We start from the raw sequence: 27,826 nt of genomic DNA on the forward strand, positions 1-27,826 counted from the left end.
TTCTGTCATTTTTGCCATTGATTATCGTGCTACATATTTATGTATGTGCGTATTACAAGTGGAATCTTGTTTATACTTTGTTTACTAGTGATTTCGTTTAAAGTTTCAAACATAACCAAAACTTTCAGTGTTTGAATGGATTAACATTTACGACCGCGACCGGGGTCTTCACTTCAATCCTATCGAATAAATTATTGCTTCGTTTCAAAACTACTGTCACAATGGATGTTGACGGAGGAGCCCTGAATACGCAGCCCACTGATATAGAACAAAGCCTGATGCAAGAATTTAGTCGAATGGGAACGAGGGATAGAGATGAATTAGTTAGTCAAATGCGAAAGCTGTTGGGTCCCAACCTTAACTATACGACAGCCTCATTCTTTCTGGATATGAATGATTGGTACGTAAGAACTTTTTGTGATGACTTGTCATCCCCTCGATGCTTCATTTTAAATCCTATGACGATTATTTCCACAATATTATGCGATAACATTATGTATTATGACGTCAGTTATATCAACTCAACATTTTTTGTTTATTAATACCTATACAGTTTTCGTAATTTTATTCAATGATAGAAATAATTTCAAACAGCCAATAATAGCACATACGATACTCTATTAACAGGAGCCAATACTTTCTTTCATATTATATAAAAAATGTCATTGTGAAATATTTCTCTTCCATTGTGATTCACACTTTTTACTGACAAAGCATTCAATACGAAAAAGGTACATACTTACCTATTATTAGTCTGTCTCTTTATAGAATTTGTTGACCAAGACGAATAATCATTATAAATTGCGATTTGGACCAGTTATATATTTATGTTATTGTAATAAGTAGGGAGATACATATTTTATATTGTATTAGAGTTTTCTTGGAAAGTTCATTAACTTCTTCTCTTCTTCAAAGGTTTACAGTCACTACTGTTGTTTCCAGAATTTTAAAGTAAGTACTATTTAAGTACCTGTCCTAATATAACTAATGAGAAACATGAACTCGGTCTATAATCATTATTTGTTCGGTGACCCAGTTTGGAAACTACTATTGGATTTTCAATTGTCTTACTAATAGACAAAAAAAAACTTGGTTTGGCTTGGTTAGGCAGGGTGTAATTGAATTTTAAAAATTAACCAACACCATTTGCAATTTGTGCTCTTACTTCAATGAAAACAAATACTACTTAATATGACTAACAAAGGTTAGTGTGCACTATTTATGTTGGATCTCAACAGCCTACTTCCACCCTTCGCCACTGGCCATATTAATGTTTTGCAATCTGTTGACAACTTTAATAACTAACAAATTGGGGCATCTGTAGATGAGTAAAGACATGTCTATGGTGATTTCATTTATTATAAATAAATATTTTAATGAAAGGGATACTTTTTTCTTATCTGTAATTCTTTTGAACTGCAGCTGGTAGACTGACTAGGTACATGTCATAAAGTCCATCTTCTGTTTGTTCATAACATGTACTTACTCTTATTTCTGCAGCATTAAAATGTGGAAAATGTCTGCAGCAACGAATTATCATTACTAGAGGCAATTGAGAAATGATTTTGAAAAACTTTTAGTAATGTTCATTCTTTTCATTTATTGGAAGTGGCCGCTATTCTAGGACCTCTGAACTCTTACATTCAATTAGTAAGAAGCGGTAATAATAATGAGTTATTGTTGAAAATTAAGACTCTTTGTCTCGCTTTTAGGACCGTTAAATAAGTAAGTGAAGTACCTATCGATACTTTTCTTTCAATATGATAAACCTAATCGCTGTAGATCAGGTGGTTCCTACTTTATTATTATTTTACTGTACGTTGATTTGTGTGTATTTTGCATTGCAGGAATTTACAAGAAGCGGCGTGCTGCTACTTAGACATGCACCCTTTCACGCATTCTCTGATTGAGAACAATTTACCTCCCGATCCTTTATTTGCCCCGCCCACCATAGTCCTTCCCCCGTCCCCCCCTCTTCAAAATCCGCCGGACGCCTCTCCCTACAGCATGATTCTTGCCGATGTGCAAATGATAGTTGTGCACGGTCGCCAACGGCCCGGGGTTGAGTAAGTTGAATTTCATTATTTCCTGCTTCACTGTGTGAGATTTTGAATAAATAATAATTGAAACTCTCCACTCTTAATTCAGTCAGTGATAAATAAATCTTAAGGCTATCGCAGTGTGACACGGTATAATGTTTAGTTTTGGTTAAACATTTTCAAACATTCTACATACTTTGAGTCTCAATCATGAATCTCATGGAACCTAAAAATTTGAGGAAAACGATTAATGAGTCTGTTTTCATTGAATAAACGTCATAATGGGTTAATGTAACATCTTTTTTCTTTTGGGCTAGGTTATTTACACCTCTCTTGTGTCGATTCACTGACCAAATTGCTAACTTCTGATGTCTTTATTTTAAAATGCCACGAATTTGCTATTGCAAAGTTGAACTGTGAATTTAGATGAGCGGGGATCGACGGCTAATTTAAATATTTCACTTTATTGTAATTAGTAAGTGGTCTGAGAAATTTTGCCTATGACGGTTGTGTGAGTTTGTCTCGAGGTTCCACGAGGATTTTCAAAAAAATCACGAAACTGTATGTTTAATCACGTGTTTTGTAAGCATCAGTGAGTGAAAAGTTTTAGAATCTGGATGCCTTCTTGTCACCAAAAATCATTTTGATCTGATGACTACATGTGCCGGCATTTCCGTTTAAACAGACACGTTTACTATCGATTTGCACTATATTTGCCTATTTTCTCCTTGCTCAGTTTGAAGTTGATTGATACTGACCGATACTTAGTGTTATTTTCCTCTTTTCAGATTAGAGTGGAATTGGATGGTGCAAAACAACGGACATGTGGAGTGGCCCGGAGGGTGTCACGTGGTATCCGTCGGTGCCCCTGTTATTTCTGCCTCTTCATGCGCGTTAGCGATACCCCCTGGACATGTCGCATTCTTCAGCATTAGTTTTATAACGCCTAATACTCCTGGAGAGCATAGAATACTGCACCGTCTGTGTACACCCGACGGGTTGCCTTTTGGAGGTAACTAGTAAAACAAGTAGAAAGAATATGTGACACAAAAGTCGACTTTTTTCATGAAAGGCATGTGATTGGATATTACACAGTAATATATTTTGTAAATTTAAAATAAATATTTGTATTTTGCTGTATTGAATTTTTGATTATATTTGAGGCATTCAGTTCTGAAACCCGCCTTATTACATATCTTTGCCTTTTTTGAGGAAACCATAAAAAATGATTTCGAATATTTTTTTCAGTTAAAATTTTATCTTTAAATAGAATAGTATAAAATAATATGTATAGAACTAATCAAATTAAAAACAAGATTCACCTAAATTCCTAATACTTTAGGTAAGAACTGGATTGAAAAAAATCAAAAGGCAGATTTCTGAATTTTATCGGAAATATAATAATAATATGTAGATAGTTATGGAATTAAAACAACGTCATAATAATTATTACTGCCAAAAGTTGGTAAGTCTTGAAATCATGCTATGGAGTAATTGCAATTTGAAGTTCGACGTGTCCTCTAAAATCAGGCATAATGCTAATCTCTTTGTGCTTAAATGTACATGTTTTACATATCGAGTGACCTTGAATTTTTTTCTAGTATGGTAGATACATAATCCGTTGTTAACTCTGAATACCTAAATTATTGACTTATCAACTTTTGGCGGCAGCCCCACCACATATTGTTTTATGATGCTAAGTTTGATAAAGTGACAAGTACTGATAATTGATGAATAAGAAAACAGTATTTTCGTAAATCTTGTGTATCTCGATTTAAAAAACAATGGGAAGTTCATTTTTATAAAATTTGATTCTTTTATCAGTATGCTGCAAGAATATCAGTGGGTGGGTGTGGGTATCATATATCATATCATACATTGGCCAAAGACCAAAGAATCATCTTATTATTCGACAATATATTTGGATAGTTTTCACATTGGACCATCACAGGATATTATATTGCAATGATCCATTTGAATATTCAAACAAGAATTTTTAATTGTTGCCATCGATATTATTAGGTATATGTGATGTATTTAAACGTTCGTATTATTTTTTATATCTAAGAATGATTTTGACATTTCGTATATAAGGACCGGGCATGGGGAACCTTCCGTTGGTATGAGATGGTGTGCAGGTTAATTTGGTTTTATATCGGTTTTGTGCAGCTAATTCCATGGTACAGGGGGTCCTCACTATCCGAGTCCCCGCAGTTACGAATTTGTAGGAAAATGCAAAAAAATTATAGCAACGCAACCGCAATAGCGCGGTCGTCAACTGTCATTTCCAAATTTTCAATCCCACACTCCTTTGCCATATCTGTCTGGCTAACGAGTCATTTTCTTTTCTGAACATGTCCCAATTAAACCCATTTACTAAGTAATTTTGGTCCCCATTTTAAGCAGATTCGCTTTAACAGGTATTTTTTCGATACCATTTAAAAAACCCTTGGAAAGCGAGGACCCACTGTAGTGGAAACTATTAGTTGACTCATTCATGTTTACATGCATCTCTATAAGCGGCAGTGACAAATTGCCACCGTTTAATAATAGGTATAGCTTAATATTTACTGAATATATTTACTATTTCAGATGAACTCTGGGTGAACATTGAAATAGAAAGTGACCAACAATCGTTACAGCAGGTGAGTTAACAATTTATTAACTCGTTTTTCATAATTAAATAAATTAATCATCCATGTAGCCATTGCATTGAGATAATAATAAATATTTTACTTTGTTTTGTTTTCGATAAATTGTCTGATTGAATTAGGTCACCAGTTTAGAACCGTGTGCCATACCAAACTTATGATTTCTGTTACACAAAGTATATTATAAGCATCTAATCGTATCCAATTATACCATACACTCACACTTACAAACTTAATGAACAGAAATTGTAAGTTTTGTATGGCACACGGTTCGAAACCGCATAACGGTTTCAGTCTATGGATGGCCTCATAAGAGAAAACATAAATTTGGGGTGATTTAGGGATAATGAAAAAGTCATAAAAATTGGTATTCTTCCACCCTTTCAAAAATATTGCTTTGATCTTGAACAAACAATGTTTTTCTTTGCTGGGAAATGTGAATGGGCATAAACCTTGGTCTTGGGAAACAACAGACATGCGTCTGGAATTCATTTTCAATGTGATTTTTGAATATGTCAGATGTAAATTACGAGAAATAAAAACTTAAAACCAGGAATTAAATGTTCTAAAATGAAACAGTACTGCAAAATAACACGTAGATTATGGAGAAATGTGAATTCCGGGTACATAAAATCGGGGTTGGAAATTTTGAAGAACATAATTTGATTGTCATAATTTTTTGTTTTTTTAGGCTGTGAATGACTCCAATACAGATGAGAATATGTGTTGACCTCCACTTCAAGCCAACATGAATGCCGCAGACAAATTTATTTTATAATATAATTATTATTTCTGAATATATTTTTTTCATTTGAAAATTATTTTGATTTTTTTAATGCACATTCATGTATGATTTAGAAGATACTCTAAGAAAAATTGTACTCTTATAATTTGAATGATTATACTTGTGAGATAATGTCTTATGTAATTCGTCCTATCTGATTTGCAACGATTTTGAATAATTACAATTAATAATTATGAAGTGTTGTAAATACGATTACTTAATGTAAAATTTGTGAAGCAGTGTTGGCTTTTATGTCGAAGTATCTAAATTACATGTTATGTGGTCAACAATGCTAAAATTAGGGGATATATTACTATACTTAAATTTTAAAACTATTTTCAAAAAGACATCCTTTAGCATGATATTTTTTCTTTGTTTTGTTGAAAATATAAATATACATTGTTTGACTAATAGCTGTCATTTATTTTAAGAATGTTGTCTATATAAACAAATACTATAGAGCATCATACAGTTAGGAAAAATAATAAACATCAATGACGATACGAATAATTTAATTGGTTAATTTAAATTTTGCCCGTGTCGCCATTGATCACCAGCTTGATTGAATACAGCAACAAATACAATAAAGTAGATTATTGTTACTTGAATGTATTGTTACTTAAATTATTCTATATTATTTTCTTAGAATATTTTTCCATCATATGCTTAATAAAGTCGGCTTACTTCAGATATGTTGGTAAAGCTTCAAAATGTATGAACAAAATTCACATTCAGCATGTCTAAAACCGCGACAATTTCATTGAAAACTCATTATGGATTGCCAGAACAATTATTAGTATGAACATTACCTACTGTCTTTGTATTATATCTGTCTATTTACCACTAAGGTGCTCTGATTTAATAATTGTACCTAGAATATGATAATTTTCTACCGTCAGGCAAATAAATGTTTTGAGATTATTGCAGCTAACTTCATGCATAACATATTTTATGAGACCGTCTCGCCTAAATTTTGATTAGTAGAAATATGAAGAATCTCTAATGTAAGTGTTATAGTATTTGATTGTAATGATAACATAATACACTTAAATGTTATAGACTTTAATGTCATAATATGGTTGAAAAAATATAATTTATTAAAAAAATAAGAAAAACCCCATCTATGGCAATTATTTTTGTAACTGTGATATTTCCCGTGGGCAATATTGACATTATTTTAAAAATATATTTGAGTCGTATAGTATCAACAGTAGATCTGTGCGTTATTCATCATTTCAAGAAAATGACGAAAAACGTTTTGTTGGGTTTTTTAGTGTTATAATAGCATGAAATATGTTTCTACATTTAGAAATTCAATTCAAATTCAACAGTTCTACTTTTATTTCCAAAGCATTGAACAGTTCTAATTCTGATACCAAGCCCTATTTTCCATCACAATTTTATACCACACAGATATGATTTTGATTTGAATATTATATTGCTAGTCATACATTATGGTCAGAAGAATAATTTCAATATATTTACGACAGTTCTACTTTTGATACTATACGACTCATTTGATGTCCACCAGATGAATTATTTTTAATATGTCAAATATTCTGAATTTCTAGAGAAAATATTGATGCACCGAGAGGTAGTTTAATGTTTTATAATTTTTTTTTCTATGGTGAGTGACCATGTTATTTAGTTTCAAATTCATTCGGGTTCATTGGCGTATTAAGTGATACAACATAATAATATGTGCCGGTGTGCAAGGGTACAAGTCTTCTAAAACACTTATCTCAACTTCCCCATTGATGCTTATTTTTAGAATTGAAAGAATAATTTACTCCGTGAAGTCTCATTGATACAATGAAGCGCGACCCAAATTGAGGTGCATGTCGCCTACTGTCACGGCGACAAATTTAGTCTATGGTTTCGTCATTTCACAGAATGTTTTGAACCATCACCATCTCTGTAAATTCACTGAAAAATGATACTGATGAAGAGTGCCTACTATAATGTATTAGTAATTTGTGAAAAAAACATAGCTGGAATTTTTGTAAAGAATAAAACTTGAAAGAACGTCTACTATTCACTTACAACACAGTATTGATGCATTGACATAGTTTTGGGGATCGAGAGGGAGAAGGTGATGAGGTGTAGATGGATGTTGATTATCTTGATGCAGAGTACAGAGAGTTACAATGGTAGGAGTAAAGATTAACGGTGCAGAGTAATTGCGGTGAGCTCGTGTTCAAACTGAGCCGCGATCCGATAGGATGACTACCAATCTATTGTTTACGATAATACTGAGAGTGACAGTGGTTGAGTGACGAGTCAGTGTTTTCCTATCAATTGTCTTTCGTTATTATATAAAATGAAATCAATACATTACAAGAGTCATTGGTGCAATTCAATAAATCGTAATACACTGTTGATCTAGGTTATGATTGAGGAAACTGCTGACAATCACTTCCGCCACTCCGATTTGTTTTGAAAAGAAAACATCTTCGAAGTGTCACACTTGTAATGCTAAGTGGTATGATTACTACATAGTATTAGGTATTTTGTTATCAAGATTGTTTTATTGGCTCACTATTTGGACAATGTGTCCAAAGTGAAGGCAATAAAATAATACTGTTACTGGCGGTGGCTTCTAATACATATAGGCTGGTTGTGTCACATAAAGATGCCATAAAGAAATTGAAAGATGTGTCTCTTCTCTGCCAGGTAGGGGGGTTCCATGAGTTTTAAAAAAATGTTTCAAGGATTCCACCAAACAATTCCGACCATGTCCGATCCTAATAGGATCATATTGGCCTCCACAAAGTAGAGGTTTGTATTAACAGATTTTTGTTTTTTACGAGAAATGGATGTCAGCCACTTGCTCAACCTATTAGGTCCATACCCTGACTCACACACAAATTGAAAAACAATATGTGTACTTGCCAGACCCAGGATTCGAACCTGGGACCCACGGCATGATAGTCCAACGGTTAAGCCGCGCGGCCACCGTGGGTGTTTGGTCCACCAAACAAAAAAGGTTGGAATTCACTGATCTTTAGCAACAATACCCTATTATTATAAATATGGTTTTGCATTAAACTAACTATATTCACCCCGGAAGCCAGGCAAAATGCATGAGTAAAACAATAATATCCTTGTTTGTATAATAATAATTACTACTCTGTCTGCTTGTAAATGTGCACACATTGCATTGAAATGAATTTTTATCAATAATTAGTGTTTTAGCTGATTTCCGTACATTATTGATAGTAATACACTTGCTATGGACAAGTAGTATTGTATCCGCTTATGATATTGTCAATCTTGAGTTTGAATCCCCGATAGAACGTTCAGATGCATGCACTGATATACCCGCATAGACTAATAATACAGTGGCACATATCCATTTCTCGTAAAAAAAATTTAAGCTCTTCACACACCAATAAACTGTAGATAGCTTTTTCTTTTGCTTTACTTGGCTGTACAATCGCTTCACGAAGGTTTTGAAAACAGATTTTACAAGAAATGTTAGCCACTTGCTCGACCTATTAGGTCCAAATATACATTAAAAAAACTATGTGACTTTGCCTGAGACCCACGATTTCCTAAGCCGTTACCACTCAATGTTAGCTATTGGAACGCACGCATTATAAATATTTTTTAAGGTATAAAAAGGTTTACCATCGCTGGCCTGGTATGTAGAGTGCTTGTATTTATATAAATACATCGCAGGGTCGAACCGCAGCAGTCAGCAAGGATCCAATGAGTTACTGCAGGGGCGGGCAAACTTTTTGGATGGGGGGCCAAATTCGAGAATTCAAAATGTGCGGCGGGCCGCAAAATACCATTTTTAGATATACACTATTTATTATCACTAAAAATAAACATTACAAAAAAAATAATAAGAAGAATGAAACTGTTGTACATTTTTGAACATTTTTTTAAATTCAGGTGCTAATTTTGTAGTTCATATTCTCTTTTCTGCTTGTAAATGGGCATCGGAGATATTTTATCGTAAAGAATTTTTATTGAGGTTCATGATCGAAAATGTTTGTTCACATAAATATAGGTTGATCCAAAAATAACGAACATTTTTCTTGCATAAACTTTAAGTTGGTCGAATTTGTCTGAATTAAGGGCATTGTAAAATTTGGAGATTTCTTCGCGACGATGCAATTCTCTTAAATCAGTGTCACACTGCAGATCAATAATCTCAAGTTGTACTCTGTAGGCACACTATCAATATCTATTGAAATCGATGTTCAACGTAGAAAATAGTGGTTACATAGTGTGAGACGAGACGCAAGGAAGACGTACTGAGATAATACATTTACGAAACAACAAATTCTTCAAATTTTAATCTATTGTCAATATTTTTTAAAAATTTATAAAAAAGTTATTCACAATCAGAAGTACAATTAATGATGGTGGGCCGCAAAAAAATACCCGGCGGGCCAGTTTGCCCTCCCCTGAGTTACTGCAACCTCCACTATGTGTTGGTCCATATTCTAAAATATAAGTCCTGTATGCAGTACTTAAGTAAATTGCTTTACTTACTATGAATATTATTACTTATTATGAATCAGGACTTCTCATAGTCGGTGAACTCGTTCGTCATCAATCATACCAGAGCCAGTATTTTTAAATATAAAAATTGCTATGGACATACTCATCACTGGGTGTTGTTCGGCTCGGGGTAACCCAAGAATTCCCTGTAGCTTCAAGTGAATAGAGATGTCAAATGAAATAAGGGAGGTTTTTTTTAAAAATTATTTTATTTATTAATAATTCACACTTAAAATATCAATGACTCTACAGCTTTTGTATTGGTAGTGTTCAACTGCTATCTTTAGAGTAAACGATAGGTCATATAATTAAGTTTTTGTTAGTTACCATTATACAGCCGTAATAATATTATAAGCATGGAAAATTTATCAAAGGATCAATATTTAGTGTTTTCTTAAATTAAGGTACAAATTATATAATTAGATAATAATTACAAGTACAGTAGGCGCTCGGTAATCTGGCACCCATATTTTATCACCTATGCCGGATTATTGGATTTCTATAGGAAATAATAAATAATCTGTCAAGGTCGGGCACCGAACTGCCGAGCGAACGGCTCTCTGTAATCCGGCAGTTTAATGTGAAACCTGCCGGATTATGGAGCAGGAGAGCTGAGTTGCAAAATGCCTGACTGTTGGACATGCCGGATTACCGAGCACCTACTGTATTCTAATAATTCACCGATTGCCATTTATAAAAAAACATGAGAAATGATATATTTAAGGTGCTTTTATATGATCAGTTTTGCTGTCCGACCAGTCTTCATTTCAGTCAACTTTCACTGACTGACGTGTAAATACAAAACTGAAGCGGCCGAATGAAACAGAAACGGCGACGAGACAGGATGGGTTTTCCATCAGTTATCGTATACATTTTTAGAGTTGCCAGTTAAATTGACGTGTAAATTACTATGTTTCGATTGAAATAAATTATTTTCTTCAAATACAGTACTGCAATATACCAAACAATGTGTTTAGAAGGTTATTATAAGAACAATATTCATTTTTAGTGGATAAAAAATATGTAAATATACATCGCCGTTTCCCAACTGAACTGTCCCCAAAAATGATCATTTAAGTACACCGACAGTGTAATAATAAATTGGGAAGAATATTTTCAAGAATGAACATTATTGTCATTAAACCAAATATTAGATATAAAATTTACAACAACGCTTAAAATTATGATCAAGGACAGTGTCTAGAATCAGAAAAAAAATGATGGGTAAATATATATTTTTATAGAAAATGATTTTCACAGTATGTGTTTTTACAACTTTACTAAATATACCGATTAAGACATTATTTGTAAATTATAAAAAAAATGAGATTGGGTCGTCGAATTTAATTTTAAAATTTCTACTTATTTATCATAATTTGTGTTCTCCTAATGATTTAATTAATTAAATACCTGCAGCAATATAAACTTAACTCCAAACTTAATAATTACCCAGTATTAATAAAATAATTAAGAGCTGAAATTATTTGAATTTATTTTTCTATTGTTAATTATCGAATAATAATTGGACTTCAAAGTGAATTACTGAGAATAGAATTGATATATATTAAAAACCTAATTTCGCCGGATTTGTTTTCCGAACATTGAGAAATCTTCCAGACACGACTACAGCAACTTCCTGTTATCGCCAAAATCTTGTTGTCGGATAGTACTATTAAACGTGCCCGAGATCCCTAACTCGTTTTTATGGTCCGAGGAATTTTGTTAAGGGGTCCAAATCTTTTTACATTACAAATGAAAAAATAGGCCATACGTTTGACAGTGGATGACCATTTGTTCTATATTTTAATAATGGTATAAAATATTATTTTATATCATCTCCTTTAAAACCTATATAAAAAAACAAAATGTTCTAAGTATGTAACTAGTCAAAAATATCTAGAGATTAATAGCATAATAATAATATAATTAAAAATGTGTAAGAGTTAATGTATAATATATGAACACCAAAAATTGCTGGAATACTGATGACTGTAATGTAAAATACTGATTATCTTAATAATTACATATCATAATTATCATAGTCACAATAAGTACATAACTTATTGACATTGGCAAAAACAATGACCGACCCACCATCTTTATTACAATTACTTATAGGTCAATGTTCCATTATATAATTTTAAGCAGTAACAAAAATTAAAATTATAGAGAATATTCTATAATGCTCCCTCTTCACAATGACCTAAGCGAGGCGATATTGTAACCTTTGATGCGTGTTGAAATACGGGTATTGATGAAGTACGGCGAACTTTTGCCAGCCACGGGCCACACAGTGCGAATGTCAGTCTCTTCACAATGGTGACTGCATACATTCGCCATGCTTGGGCCATTGTGAAGGGAAGCATTAGAAAAGGTCTCATTTAGTGAATAAGGAAACAATACTAAATGCTACACTGCCATTTCCATATTGATTTTCGGATGTGGTTTGTAATCAGATACAATAAAATGTTCATAAGTAAAAGCAGTGATGTCCGTCAGTGGTGCGTCGGGGCTAAATGTGAGATGCGGAAAAGGTCTTGGCTTCCTCAGCAGCTGTTCTTTCAAGGCGTCGATGTGATTTAAATAAACATGCGCATCTCCGAGTGTGTGGATAAATTCTCCCGGCTGTATGGAAATAATAAACAGCAATTAATTTATCAGATTGAACAATGAAAATCTACACATATTTAATTTTTGTGCAGAATGTTTCTAGACATTGAGTTATATTTTCAAGAGAAATAAATTTTGGAATATGTGTCTGAGAGCGGTAAACAACATGAATAGGATTGAATATAATGTCACAATGATATAATTATAATATGTATTAGAAATGATTGATTCTGATTAACACCAATATAATACTCTTCTATTAGATAACTTGATACTTTTCTGACAAACTTCCATCGACAAAAATGTATATGAGTACCCATGTACATATTATAATAGTAATAAAGGCTTTTAATTATTCGGTAAGTATAAATATGCAAAAAACAGGAAGTATCTTATGTAATAAAAGTATTTTATTAAACGTTGGTAGTAATTTAATACCATTAGCAAGTAAACAATGCTCATTGGATTCAAATACTATGAGAAAGTATTTAAATAAGCGCAGAGAATTATTAAAGTGCTTAATGGCAAGTACATATAAACATTTGTGTCAGAATAGATTAAAATTTGGGCAGATATAATTTAGTTGGCCGCTTTTTATAATTTAGTAGGATCGTATTCTCTGGTACTCCTTCTTCTTCTTCTTCCACGGCGCTACATCCCGGGGTGGGATTTGACCTCCACCACAACCGCTCTCCACTCACTCCGGTCTCTCGCCACACTTCTCCAGTTACTGGGTCTTCCTATATGAAGCCAGTCCACTTCTACGGCGTCAGCCCATCTCCTTCTTGGACGGCCTCTGGGTCTCTTCCGTTGGGGTAGCCACTTTGTCATGATACTTGGCGCTCTAACTTCAGGCATTCTCTCCACATGTCCCGCCCATCGTAGTCTTTGAAACTTACAGTATCTTATGATTGTTTGCTGTTCAATCAGCTCTTCCAACTGTGGTTCATTTTTATTCTGTAGTTCCCATTTTCCAACGTGGGTCCAAAGATTTTGCGGAGTATTTTGCGCTCGAAGACAGCTAATTTGTTTTCCTCGTTTTGAGTTAAGCACCAAGTCTCACAGCCATAAGTGACCACTGGCCTTATAATTGTTTTATAAATTAGAAGTTTACTTCTTCGGCCTAGAATTTTCGACCCCACCAGTCGCTTGCAGGCATGCCAGCATTTATTCCCGGAGATAAAGCGGATTTTTATCTCCTCTGCTGTCTTATTTTGGGTATTTAGGCTGGATCCGAGATACGTGAACTTGTCCACCCCTTCATATGCATGCTGTCCTATGTCTATATTCTGCAGCGGTACCTGATCGCGTGTGCTGACCATATACTTAGTTTTTGACTGGTTTATATGCAGCCCAGCGTTTCCTGTTTTTATTTTCATAGTGCCACCATGGTCGATCATCCTCTGTTTGGATCTGCTTGTAATTACTATGTCGTCAGCATAAGCGCACATCTGCGTTGTATTGTTATCTACCCATCCTCTTATGTTGGTTTCACGAGCTATGGATTCCACCACAAGGTTAAATACCATAGTGGATAGCGCATCCCCTTGTCTCACACCTGATTCGATTTTGAAGCTTTCAGTTTGCTCATTTTGCACACTGACAACTGCTTGAGTATCCGTCAGTGTGGTCTTTTGATACACCCCTGTTACAGGCGGGCTTCTCCCGGTGTAAAATAATCATTTAGTAGCTTAAGTCGAAACGTAACCCTGACCTCTAGAAACGGCTTCATAAAACATCTAATCTGATTCCTTGCTCAACCACGTAAGTATTTCTTTTTAATTTAAAAAGTAAAAATGATGATGGATGAAAGAGATAATTTTAAGACTAAATATAAGGATTTAAATATAATAAATTTTGCCGCGCATTGTGCGTGAAATCCTCGCGCGCCGGCGCCAGGGTCAGGCTCGTGATTCGCCGAATCAAAGATCACGCGATAAAATTTGGCCAATCACGAGAGTCCTTTTTTTTTTGCTGGATGGCGTCGGTACGAGGAATTTAAAAAGAAAGAAAAAAGGATGTTAGTAAGCGTCCCCTTTCCGATAGGTACGGACCTGACGACTACAACTGTAAAAATCCCAAATATAATTTGTAAAACTAAAAATTAAGAAAATATAAGAAGACCACGTTACGAGCACGAAAGACCGAGTTTTATTTATACTCCGACCGTTGAAATTATTTTTTTTGTGAATCCGGGGTTCGATGGACACCTGAGCTAGCCGCTGGAACCCCGGGGATCTCAATGGCGCCCTTGGCAACGTGAAGCTCGAAGAATCGCATGGATTCTTCCGAACCCGCGAAATAAAATTTACGCCCGCGAACGCTAAATAAAAGTTTACGATCCAGGAGCCGGAACAACCAAGAAATGGTTAACTAAAAAGCGGACTCCGACGTAACCCTTATCGAAGAAGAAGTGCTGTCTCCAACATCAAACCGGGAGGGCCCTCTGGTGTTCGAAGACAGTCCACATACGGAGCTGACCGCGCCTAGCGTCGTGCTGGAGACCGTAGCACCAGCGCGTCTCCAGTACGACGAATGGCTGCACAAATCCCACCTATGGAGACCAGACACATCATCGACGGTATCCAGCGAGGAGGGCTCGTAGAGGCCACGGCCCACTCACGACGAAAAACGGCGAGCAAAATGCCGATTTTCCTAGGGTATCACTAACATGTGTACCCTAGTCGACCACGGGATGTTCGGTGAGGAGAGAAAAAGGAAACGCGAGGCTAGGGAGCCTCACGAGAGGGCTGAGAAGGCGCGCAAGCTGAGATGAATCGAAGAAGCTGTACGGGCGCAGGCTCGACCACGAGGAGATGAAGCAGGACCAGTCGCCAACCCTCTAGTCAAGGGTGAACGCCGAGTTGCTGTTGGAAGTTTCAGTGTAAACAGTGTAGTTAAAAGTGAAGATAATAATCGTAAATATCCGGAAATTCTTCTAATTACGGATAAAAAGTTAATTAAGGACCCACTTTCTGAGCCCTATAATCTTAAGTTCGTTAGTAAGAAAAATGTACATTCTAGTTTTAAAAATAACGCTCCGCAAAGTGACGCCAATTCTTTCCGTTCAAATAAAGTAAATATGAATGAATTCGAAAACATTAACATTGAAAATCGCAAACAATTTTATAAACGGGAAAGACGATATTCTACAGTAGCGCGAAACCTGTTTCAAAGTTACGCCGTGTTAATAATTTGAATCCAAAGAGAAACGAGGAAAATAGTACACTACCGTCCCTATTATTTCTTTACAAATTACCAATCGTAAATTTAACACAGCGAAAACGGAACGGGAATAATAAGGCGTCACTCGACAAAGTGTTAGTTGTTATGTTAAATTTTAATAATAAGTTAAAATTAGGTATAAAAGGATGAAAGTAGAGATTGTATGCTTGTGATAAAAAAAAAAAAAAAAAAAACGAGTCAATAAGCCGTAAATTTCTCAACGGGGTTTCAATAAAAAAAAAAATAATAATAATAAAACGTGAGAGGCACCGTAAATCGGCGCGGCGCGCCTTTGGAATAGGATGTCGGGCGCGTAAAACGAAACAACAATTTTTTTTTAAATAAAATGGGTTTCACTAAAAATAAAGTTAACTACACAGTTTTAAGTGTACTGATTCAGAAATAAATATAATGAGAGGGTGGAATATTTCAATTTTTAATATCAATGTGATTTATACAATCAATACAATGTTGCAAAATAATTATGGGTATTAGGGTAAAATATTAAATGTGATAGTAAGTACCATAAGTACAATGGGAAGATTTTATATAAAATTAGTAGCTATTTAATGTATGGGGTAGGAGCAATTAATAAAGTAAACTCGAATAAATTTAAAGTACAGGAAGTCTAATGAACGAATAAATTACTAAAGAAAGAGAAAGAATAAATACAGATGAAGACAATTTGGAAGCACAAAGGGAGCCACCTCTCGAAGTAAGCGCATCCAAAGGCAGCGTAGCCGAAAATTCATGATACCAAAGCTTGATGGTGTGGAGAGTGCGCACTCTCCTTTCTCGCGCAGGTTCATGGAGAGACTAGGGACGTGACGCCTGAAAGATATCGTGAAACAACAAGAGGTACTTCCGAAGTGTAACCATCTATAAAAAAAAAAAGAAAGGGAAAAGGATACTTATTGTAAACATCCATCCTATTACCTGTGGGAGAGCCGTGCCGCCGTCAACGAGCCTGGCCGTTGTACCGCTATACGATGCCTTGCCCGCAGTAATAGGAACAGATGGAGACACAGTACCTGTCCATCTATGAGGTGATACTCCAGAGACCAGCAGATCAGTGGAAAACTTTCCACAGGAAGATATCCGCTGCTCGGAACGAGCCTGGCTCAATAGTAACGCCACTACCACGCCCTGGTTGCAAAGGCAGACGACGCCAAACGAGGTACGCTCCTATTGCACCAGAAGAAGAAAAACATAACACGAAATAATAATTCCGAACGAGGGCCAAACGTCTACAAATGTAGCCCCTAGGAATACAAAAGAAAGATTGGAAAGCGCGAGAGTCAAAGACTGCAGCTTCGCGACCCCTCCGCTGACTAATAAAAACGAATAAAATAACAAGAAAACCTAATTAAAACAAAGTAACACAAAATAAATGTACTACACTGAAATTAAATCAAACTCTGACCTATTCAAAAGTATCGCGAAAGCATTGCTTTGAGCTGAAAATAATAATCCAAAATAAATATAGAAAATAATAAAAATAGAGCTAAAGTATAGAGTTTTATGTTAGAATAGTTAGATTGTAGTTGAATTCTTTTATAAACTGTTTATCATGCCATGTACTTAACGGATGAACAAGGAATTGGATGGGTGGCCGATGAGATCAGGGCGTACCTTTCGACTTTAATCCAGATGGGGCGAATGATACACCCCTGTTACAGGCGGGCTTCTCCCGGTGTAAAATAATCATTTAGTAGCTTAAGTCGAAACGTAACCCTGACCTCTAGAAACGGCTTCATAAAACATCTAATCTGATTCCTTGCTCAACCACGTAAGTATTTCTTTTTAATTTAAAAAGTAAAAATGATGATGGATGAAAGAGATAATTTTAAGACTAAATATAAGGATTTAAATATAATAAATTTTTGTGCGTGAAATCCTCGCGCGCCGGCGCCAGGGTCAGGCTCGTGATTCGCCGAATCAAAGATCACGCGATAAAATTTGGCCAATCACGAGAATCCTTTTTTTTTTGCTGGATGGCGTCGGTACGAGGAATTTAAAAAGAAAGAAAAAAGGATGTTAGTAAGCGTCCCCTTTCCGATAGGTACGGACCTGACGACTACAACTGTAAAAATCCCAAATATAATTTGTAAAACTAAAAATTAAGAAAATATAAGAAGACCACGTTACGAGCACGAAAGACCGAGTTTTATTTATACTCCGACCGTTGAAATTATTTTTTTTGTGAATCCGGGGTTCGATGGACACCTGAGCTAGCCGCTGGAACCCCGGGGATCTCACTTTATTAGCCTTACTAGTTTTAAGGGAATTCCCAGTATTTTTAGGCTTTGCAGCATTTTAGCCCTATTCACGCTGTCGAAAGCTTGTTTAAAATCAATAAACAGGTGGTGGAGTGTCAGGTTGTATTCGTGCGCTTTCTCCATAGTTTGCCTCATGAGATGGATGTGATCTATGGTGGATCAATTTGGTCGGAAGCCGCATTGGTATTCTCCCAGGATTTCCTCACCATAGATCATTAACCTGCTATACAGTACAGATGACAAAACTTTATAAGCTGCGCTTAGAACTGTGATCCCTCTGTAGTTATCGCACATTGTTTTGTCTCCCTTTTTCAGAATAGGCACGATTATACCCATCTTCCATTCCTCAGGTAAAATTTCTTTTTCCCAAATATTGAGAATTATCTTGTGGATATTTGCTTCCAGTGTTGGGCCACCACTCTTTATCAGCTCGGCTGTTATTCTGTCGGTTCCAGGTGCTTTATTGTTTTTCAGCGTTCTTAATGCTCTTCTTACTTCAAGCAGAGTAGGTTCATCAATAAATTCCTCAGCAGTGTGGTACAATACTTCTAACGTTTCCTCATGATCATTACTATTTAAAAGTGTTGTGAAATAGCCTTTCCATCTTTCCATAATGTCCTCCTTTTCGATCAGCATTTGTCCTTCACTATCCTTACAGGAGTTTAATCTGGGTTGATAGGATTTCGTTAGATTTCGAAGAGTCTTGTAAAATTTTCTGGGATCATTGTTTCTTCTTTGATATTCCATATCTTGGAGTATTCTCTTGAGCATCAATCGCTTTTTCTCTCGACAGAGCTTTGTTGCAGTTTTTCTCTTTTCTTTATAAGTTTCGTAATTTTGGCGCGTTTCCCTTTGTAGGCATTTCTTCCTTGCTTCAATTTTTTCAAACAGTGCTTGCTTGCAATCATCATCAAACCATCCTGCATCTATTTTTGCTTTATTTTCCCCCAGAATTTCTGTGGCACTCGTGATAATACAGTTTTTTGTATTTTCCCAGTCCACATTCACATCATCGGTTATTAAAGTCATTTTTAAGTTTGTTTCTATATATTCCTGGTATTTATCCAAAATTTCTTCATCCCTCAATTTTTCAGCTTTCCATTTAGTTCTTTTCTGGCCTTCTTTTTTCAGTATTAAGGAGATTTTTCGTTTTAATTTTGCTCTCACCAGGAAGTGATCAGAATTGCAATTGGCTCCTCTGCAGACGCGCACATCCTCCACTGTTGTTGCTCTTCTTTTCGATATAAGAATGTGATATTGTATATGTGATATGTGAAATTGAAATTGAAATTGAAATAGACGTTCACCATTATCGCTTGTCGTTTCATGCAAACTGTGCTGCCCAGCTACTTCTTTAACTCCAACCAAGGTTAAATCATAGATTAATATACAAGTTAGTTGTACCATAGAGTAATTTACTAAGTTGTACCATATTCTTATATGGTTATGTTCTCGTATATGGTTAGGTGACTTCCTCAGCACTAGAAATCTAGAATGGTATTTTTTTTCTTTCTATTATAATGAATGTATGTATCTCAAAAATGGCTACGCAATGTGGATCTTCTGAGCAGGTTTCTTAAGAAATTTATTTTAGACATCAGCTGTGACTGTTAGTTCTATGCTCTGGGTCCAACAGAATTATCTTTGTAATCAATTAACTCATTCAACGCGGATGACATGGCTGCCGTGTCCCCGTTAAGCGGCCGATCGATTCAATTAGCATGTTATTTAAATGCGGTAATAAAAATTAATCAAAAGGTACGCAGCGATTGCGTTAATATTTATTATTAGTTGTTTGTAGGATCTACAGCTACACTCTGGGCCGGTGAAAACCATTGAAAATACATGCTCCATTATGGAGTTCTGTTGTATAATGTGTTTTATAATATATTTTTCAACATTGTAATAAATAACATGACATACTTCAGTTTGTATAGCGTTTATCAAAGGTATATTTTCGATATTAGAATAAATAAAAAGGCAGATTTCAGTTGTTCACAAAAAAATAATACATTTATGTTTCCTAAGATAATCAAAATATTTGACCAAATTCAATGGGGATATGAGAGAACAATCTCATTCTAAGTAATGCACAAGCCTACACATTTACATAGTTATAAAAAGTGTACTGATTCTAATGAGAATAATTAATATTCAAAAATACAATACTAGAATCAAAAACACAAACTCAATGCAGTAAATTAAAATACAACACATTGTTCAAACTGACCTTTTAGCATTCGATGATTATAAAAAATACATGCTCCTCAAATCAAAAATACAGCTAACATAAGTCTTTCAATTACAAACGACCAACTTATTAACAAAAAGAGACCACGATGATGATGAATGATAACTGTTAGCATTCGATAATGATTATAAAAAATACAAAACATACAGATATACAGCCAAAGTACAACATAAAGCCTTTTAATTACAAACAACTTATTACTAACACAACTTCTGAATGTTATTAATCTACCAAATGTGTTGCCAACTTTGGCCTCCCCGTTTGCCTTTTCTTTCCTATATGGATTTGTTTTGCGGCCGGAGGAGGTTTAGCGTATTTCAAGTGTACATCCAAACCAATTAAATGTTTACATAATATACCACTTAAAATAACTCGGAAAACTGCATCTCCCATTCACCCAATTTTCCCAATGGGCACTTTCACTATCTACACTTTAAATGTCATATCTGCGTACTCTTCGATTGTACGCCATAACATTTGGGTAACACCAGAAATCTTTTCCGATGTCACCAGTGTGGAACGAGTCGACGGACAGAAATATTGGATTTATTATCCTGGGAAGATTTAATGGTCACTCTTACATGAGATTTCGTCCACTGAAACCCCTCTGTCCAGTGTTGCAAGTCGATTGAAGTGCAGTGGATGATCTTCGTTCCTAGGAAATAGTCCCTCGACTATTTCCTAGCACGTAAATAGATATTAGTATAATTTATCGATTTCTTTAATTTTGAAATCAATAGGTACTACCTACATATTATACATATGTCTCAATTATTGTCTCAAATTTATTAGTTTCGTTATGTATCTAAAAGATTTATAATAATATTGTTTTCTCATCGACATGCAAACCGGAAAGCAGCTATTTTATTTGAATTAATATTTATAATATTAATAAAAAGATTTTTTCTATTGGTTATAATATATTTTCTCAGAAGTGTTTTTCAAAATTAGGTATGTTTAATATTCTTTCATTATTACTTTCTTTAAAAAATATCTATATTTTATATTCACAAACTTTGCACTTATCATAAATGATAACTTTATTTTATAGTGTTAGAATAATCAACTTGAAAGAATTGCTATAATTCTCTCTGGCACCCTATATACCGTCGGTCCCTATTAAAAAAGTCGGATCTGATATCAAAAGAAATCCAAACTCAGAAAAGCCAACAATATTCTATTCCTGATTGCACACAACTTCATCCATTGAGTCAAAAAACTCAATTAAACATTCAAACCATCTTAACGTCATGGAATATGTCGTCAGATTTAAAAAAAGGGGATTTTTCCATTTTGTGTACAAAGATAATATTTTACTTATACATATTATGTGATTTCCATGCCGAGTCTATGTAACAGTTGGTGACGTTTATAAATAGACAATGCGACAAATACGTAGAGAATCAAGCTGGTTTTGTTGCAGTTGCAAACAGATGTTGTGTCCACACTGTTAAACGTGTCCTGTCAGAGTTAGTGAGTTTCAGCCGCTTCGAGCAAGACACAAGTGTTTGTTTGTTCAGATGATATTATATTTTGTCACAGATGACATTTTGATTTCGATCACTTTTGACGTACCTACAAAGTGTTAAGAGAATTGATAGCATGTTTAACATACCTCTAATCCTGTCACACGAGCGATCATGTGCGTGAGAATTGAGTAAGAAGCAATGTTGAAGGGTACTCCGAGACCCAAGTCTGCACTGCGCTGATATAATTGGCAGGAGAGTTTATTATTGGCCACGTAGAACTGTGCCAAGCAGTGACAGGGAGGTAGTGCCATCTCCGGCATCGATTTAGAGTCCCACGCGCACAATATCATTCGACGATCCTCAGGGTTGCTTCTGCACATCAATAAATAATTTATCACATAAATAATTATCAGAAATTTGCCTATTAGAAAAATACTAAAAAAAGAGCAGAATTTGAACACATGTTTTTCATTTGGCGGATGATTGCGTTAACTAATAATGCCATTGACTCAAAAACCACCCTTTAGTACTCTAAAGCAGAGCTTTCCAACTAGTCTGTGACTATATTATAAATTATGCAAGTTCATATAAAAAGTAATGCATAATCCTTTTCACAAAGTTCTTCAATTACTAATTACAGTAAAATCTTGGATAGCGAGCATAATTGATTTCGAATATGTGTTTGTAATCCAAAGCACTCGTATATACAACAAGACCTCGCTCGTTTATCAAGTTAAAATTCACTATGGACTTCTTTCATTAGTCGTACCAGGGACGAAATGAAGAAAAATGTTTTTGATGAAGAATCTCTTCCAGAGATTCAAATAACTTGGAGTCGCTGTTGGAGTAAGACAAAAACAGTGATTCACAAACAAGAATCTTTCAGGGTGAAGATGCATAATAAGTTACATGACAAGACAAAATAAATATAACTATCAAAATGACCAAAAGATACATACGATCAATTTTATTTATCTTAGCTTTTCCTTACTTCAGAGTGTTGATGATATTTATAAGTTGATCGACGCCTTGTCCGGTATAGTCAGTGTGCATGTTAACATATTTTGCTCCAAAGTGACGCCATTGAAATCCGTAAACTGGCCCCAAATCACCTACACAAACAATATACAAACACAAAAAGTTTTAGTAGTTATCGATCGGGCCACATTTCTACCCACAGCAAGTACACTCTGAGATCCAGAAACAGTGGATGAGTTTCTATATCTGGGATCGACTGTTAGTGTAAAAAGCGGATGTGAAGCAGAAATAAGTCACACACAGATTGCGAAAAATGCGATGATACGTCTTACCACTATATCGAGGAATTTCAATTGCAACGAAAATGATGCTTGTGCAAATATTAGAGTAATAGACCACCCTGAGGGCAAGAGAGCGGAAGGCAATTGACGCATTGTTGACGTTGAATACTTCATATTTCTTGGACAGAGTACAGGACGAACCAGTCAATCGTCTAAAGACTCCAGATAACAGAACGGCTCTCGACGACATGTCTGTGGTTTTAGGCAGCCTCCAGGGTAGGCGAAGCTGAGGAAGAGCATTGGAACAACCGAGTGAAGGAGCTTACTCCGGCCAACTTTCGTTCTGGCCTGAGAGAAGCAGAGGACTGTGAGGGGTGGAGAATCATATGGCCCGAACACACTACCACGTGTGAGATAGAGAGAGTAATGTGTTCAGGCCATTAGTCCCTCAGAAGTTAGGGTAGGAAAGTATCGAAGTATTAGCACTTATTGTAACAATTACACAAAGTTAGCCATCTAAACCAGGAGTCAGCAGTTTGTCAAGTGAGGGAAACAGGATAATAAAGGTACCAGATAACCGCATATAATATGTCATATACATAATATGTATATGGATTTTTAGGGGGGGAAAAGTTCAAGATTTTCTATTAAAAATATTAATTAAAACGGCGTCCATGCATCGATTTTGATATCTTGGCGAATAGCTACTTATTTTTGATTAAATACATGATTGTAAATTATCATCCGTTATTCTGCTTTATCTCTATTCTCTATTATCTCTCATACAAGAATACGCACCCACAGAAATAGCGAAAGAAGAAAAAATTGATACTTTTTATACAAATGTAAACAAAGCTATTAACCAAGTACATAAAACTTTTATAATGGGCGACCTAAATGCAAAAATAGGCCAACGCAGACAAGACGAATACTTAGCTACGAAATCAAATGGGTATGGAGAAAGAAACCAGAGAGGCCAGAGATTAACACTTTGGAGGAGGCCTTCACCCGAAGAGGGGTTCTTACAAACCAAACAAACTAATTACATATTATTGTTTAATTTATAAACATTATCTAATAGTAGGTATTATATACAAAAATAAAATATCTTAACAGTTTCGCTGCCTAGTATATACTATAGAATTTACGCCATGTGCCAATCCACGAAAACATAAAAATTAGGTCAAGGTAGATGAAAACAAGTGATGACTATATTTATAATATTTTTTTGGTAGATAAACATGTCAATACGGCAGTAAAATATATATTTTTTTAGTAGATAAACATGTCAATACGGCAGTAAAATATAATGTCACTGGTCGGAGCCGGCGGCACTGCTCTTGAACTTGAACCGTATTTGTTATAAATAAGTTATGTTATTACAAGTCGTAAATTATAAAAATTTTCACAGTGCTTAACATTGAAAACATTCAAGTGGGTTTTGTGAATGAAGGCCCTTGTAAAATGCTCGAAAATATTATTATGTTAAGCAATTTATTTTATGGATTTTTTTATGGCCTGAGATAAAGAAATTTATCGTTCCCTAATTGATTTTATGAGATTTGGTGTTCACCATGTTATGAAAAGTATCAAATTTCAAAGCAATCCACTTAAGTAACACTAATATGAATACCAATTAATATTTTCTTTGAACAGTGGCGTGCTTGACTAAAAAACTTTTTATCTTTATAAAATCATACTGAAAAATATTCTAAATAACCTAATGCTGCCACTGCCGAACATGTGATAAGTGATAATGATAAGTGGTATGTAGGTAGGACCTTATAAAACACAGTGCTGAAAAATGAAAAATTAAAAACCAACTAGCGAAAAATATCTGTAACGTATTCATCTACGATGCCAGCTAAGAAATAAATCACTCAATGGTAGTGCCAGTGAAATAATGACAATTTCGTGATTACTATACAGGCGGCTCCGATCGGATACGGCAGCACCGACTATGAGTGGTGACGCGGCTCCGATGCTGTTAATATATATATATGTATTATACAAAAATATAAAAAATAATAATAATTAATATTATATAAACTAGAAAATAAGTAGATAATACAACCATATATAGATATATATACATAATAGATATATTCATAGGTTATAAATATAATATATATGATATTCATTAGATATAGTCATTTAACTATCATTTACTTTTGTTTGTAAGAAATAAAAAGCCTTTTTATTTATTTTTATATCTTTTCTGCTTCTAAGATTATTTTTTATTTGGTTCATGGATGAGAATGTTTGTTCGCATATATATGTAGAGCCAAAGATTGTGATAATACCAAAAGCTAGTTTTTTTAACGCGTCATGTTTCAGGCAAACTATTCCATGTATCAATTAATATTATTGTATCTATTTTAGGCAGTTGTTTTATAGCTGTCCACTTGTGCTGAAAAAACAAATTGGATTTCTCTCTTTTGAGTTCTTCCAAGCGGCTGGTCACATCTGTGAATTTGTTGCTCCACAGTTTCTTGCTTTTTAAATCTATTAACTGCATCTGTGTCGAACGGTGCTAAGTTAAGTTCATTGACATTTATTTTGAGAGGACGTTCGATAAAAGCTAGTGCAGTCTTATTTGCTCTGAACTGGTGTGAGCATGCAGGTAAAGAATATGAGTAAAGAGTGATTTGAGAGTATGCAATACTGGTCTAAGTTTGGTTGGCGCGTCTATCTCATAAACTCATAAGTTATAAGGCTGCTTGAGATGAGGTGAAATTGGAGTGTATGTCTGAAGAGCCGCAAACGTCTATGCATCTCGCTCTGAAATTTAGCATAGCCAAGAAAGGTGTTGTTAAAACATAGCACTTATTGTAACAAATACAACTAACGTATTGCAATTGTTACAATAAATGCTAATACTTCAATACTTTCCTACCCTAGATAGCTGTTGTAGCGGCCGAAAGCAGTCTTGTGTATAGAATAGATGCGCTGGAGCATGAATATAATTTTTGAAATTGACGTCTGAAAAATAAAACTTGTACTTAGATATGCTCATGTAGTTCACACAAGAAAATGAGCCGACCGGTGCAGAGATAAATTTAAAAGGTATCCATATCTTTTATACAGGATTACAAGAATGGTACAGAATACACACTGTATACTGCACCATTCATTTACTAATATTTTGACTTGATGACATCAATTAAATATAAAATTATATTGTTCACCTTCTTCCCGATCAGTAAAACCCATGTTGTCAAGGAATTGCCGTGAGCTGTTCCCGTCCCATATATGGATTCCCTTATCTTTAAGAACGTTTGCATTAGTGCTGCCGCTAATAATCCACAGCAGCTCTTCAATGACCGCTCTAAGAAACACTCGCTTCGTAGTGAGTAGAGGAAGAATGCCATCAATTAGAGACCAGCGACTCTGGTGTCCAAATATTGAGCGAGTGCCGATCTTTGTACGGTCTCCTCGCTCAGGTCCTGTAATAAAGAGTTTAAGCATCAAATTAGTTTAGTAACTACTTAAATAAAACGAAAAAAATATTCCCATCAGATTGTATACATTATTTGATGTTTGAATAAATTTGTAGAGACCTTCCCACAGCATTGAAAAACTTAACAAAAACTCACCTTCATCGATAATTCTCCTGATGAGATCCAAATATTGATATTCTTCATGAGTCTTGTCAGATGAGTTCTCTTCAACTCCATCACGTTTCCCATTCAGCCCATTGCCTTGCATGCAAGCACCATCATTACGTACAATGGTTTCCGTTTCCATCATAGTTTCCATGATAAAAGCTATTTGTGCGGCGGGAAAACTATAAAATCTACCTGAATGAACAGACGTCAATTCGTTGCGGATTAATATGCGTTTTCCCGCTAAAACTTCTGGGGATAATTATCTTCCAATAGGTAAGATATTTAAAATACCAGCTATTGCGCATGCCCTCCTATGTTAAATGTTAAACTCGGTTAACATTCATGTCTTACCTACTGTAGCACTCAAACAATTTAATAAAAATATGTTACTGACGTATGCCTTTGGATTTTCTTTAATTATGTCCTTTATAAATATATGAGATGATTAACAAGTTTTAATTTTACTAATGAATCACGCAATGATGTGGCCATAGATAAAATGATGTGACGCAACACATGACATTAGTACCAAGCCTGTCAAAGATTGTCATGCATGACGCCAAAGTAAGTAAGTACTTCGTGTTTCTACGAATCTGCGCGATATACTACCTACAATAGATTTTTTACCCTACTACGATATATGGCTACTGAAAATATCGTTATTTATACAAGTGGCAACTGCAAAAACAACATTTTTGTGTTTAGCAAGGTAAACGGACCAATGCCTATGTAAAGTTTTACATAGGTACTAAGATTTTTTTTTTACATGTAATAGATATGATTGAGACCATTGAATTTTCATTTTCAGAAGTTTAGAAATTTATTTACTTTGAGAGAAAAAAAAAATAGTTACTCGGTCAATTATTTTACTTTAATGCGTCAATTACATTGAGCTACACACTTTACGAGCTGTTTGTTGGCGAATTTAAAAGTGAGCGATTCAGCTACTGCTGAATTTCCATTCGCTGAAACTGAAATGAAACTTTCCATTCGCTGAAAAGCCAACAAGCTAGCGACTATTTTGACATAACGTAGCTCGTTTTTTTACCGGGACGTCGCTACTACGCTCTACTGCGCAGACGCAGTATGCCTACACGCCGGCGTGTAGCGTGTAAAGGTGACCGGCTTTCATCTTT

The 27,826-nt window shown here is 35.0% G+C and overlaps 2 protein-coding genes across 2 annotated transcripts; one reads left to right on the top strand and one right to left on the bottom strand.

The window, feature by feature from the left end:
* LOC147063997 (protein ILRUN) lies at positions 1-6,587 on the top strand. Its single transcript, XM_085959026.1, has 5 exons — positions 1-400; positions 1,848-2,066; positions 2,828-3,051; positions 4,632-4,684; positions 5,382-6,587. The coding sequence occupies exons 1-5, from the start codon at positions 222-224 to the stop codon at positions 5,418-5,420; spliced, it is 714 nt and encodes a 237-aa protein (XP_085815152.1). The 5' UTR covers positions 1-221; the 3' UTR covers positions 5,421-6,587.
* A 3,649-nt stretch (positions 6,588-10,236) lies between these two features.
* Positions 10,237-27,208, bottom strand: LOC147063998 (thymidylate synthase-like). The gene is made up of 5 exons (XM_085958844.1): positions 26,679-27,208; positions 26,271-26,528; positions 22,815-22,935; positions 21,970-22,195; positions 10,237-12,614 (listed from the first exon to the last, which is right to left on the bottom strand). The coding sequence occupies exons 1-5, from the start codon at positions 26,839-26,841 to the stop codon at positions 12,399-12,401; spliced, it is 984 nt and encodes a 327-aa protein (XP_085814970.1). The 5' UTR covers positions 26,842-27,208; the 3' UTR covers positions 10,237-12,398.
* Between the last annotated feature and the right edge of the window lie 618 nt (positions 27,209-27,826).

This window comes from Rhyacophila brunnea, unplaced genomic scaffold (assembly GCF_057557595.1).
Source record: "Rhyacophila brunnea isolate RB1 unplaced genomic scaffold, BYU_Rbru_1.0 scaffold_8, whole genome shotgun sequence".
NCBI lineage: Eukaryota > Metazoa > Arthropoda > Insecta > Trichoptera > Rhyacophilidae > Rhyacophila > Rhyacophila brunnea.

Excerpts from the sequence above, each read along its gene's own strand:
- LOC147063997 (XM_085959026.1), top strand. The coding sequence starts at position 222 with ATGGATGTTGACGGAGGAGCCCTGAATACGCAGCCCACTGATATAGAA. Across the intron at positions 2,067-2,827 it reads CGCCAACGGCCCGGGGTTGA|ATTAGAGTGGAATTGGATGG; the intron begins GTAAGTTGAATT and ends TCCTCTTTTCAG. Across the intron at positions 3,052-4,631 it reads CGACGGGTTGCCTTTTGGAG|ATGAACTCTGGGTGAACATT; the intron begins GTAACTAGTAAA and ends TTACTATTTCAG.
- LOC147063998 (XM_085958844.1), bottom strand. The coding sequence starts at position 26,841 with ATGGAAACTATGATGGAAACGGAAACCATTGTACGTAATGATGGTGCT. Across the intron at positions 26,529-26,678 it reads CAGGAGAATTATCGATGAAG|GACCTGAGCGAGGAGACCGT; the intron begins GTGAGTTTTTGT and ends TCTTTATTACAG. Across the intron at positions 12,615-21,969 it reads CTCGTGTGACAGGATTAGAG|CCGGGAGAATTTATCCACAC; the intron begins GTATGTTAAACA and ends ATTTCCATACAG.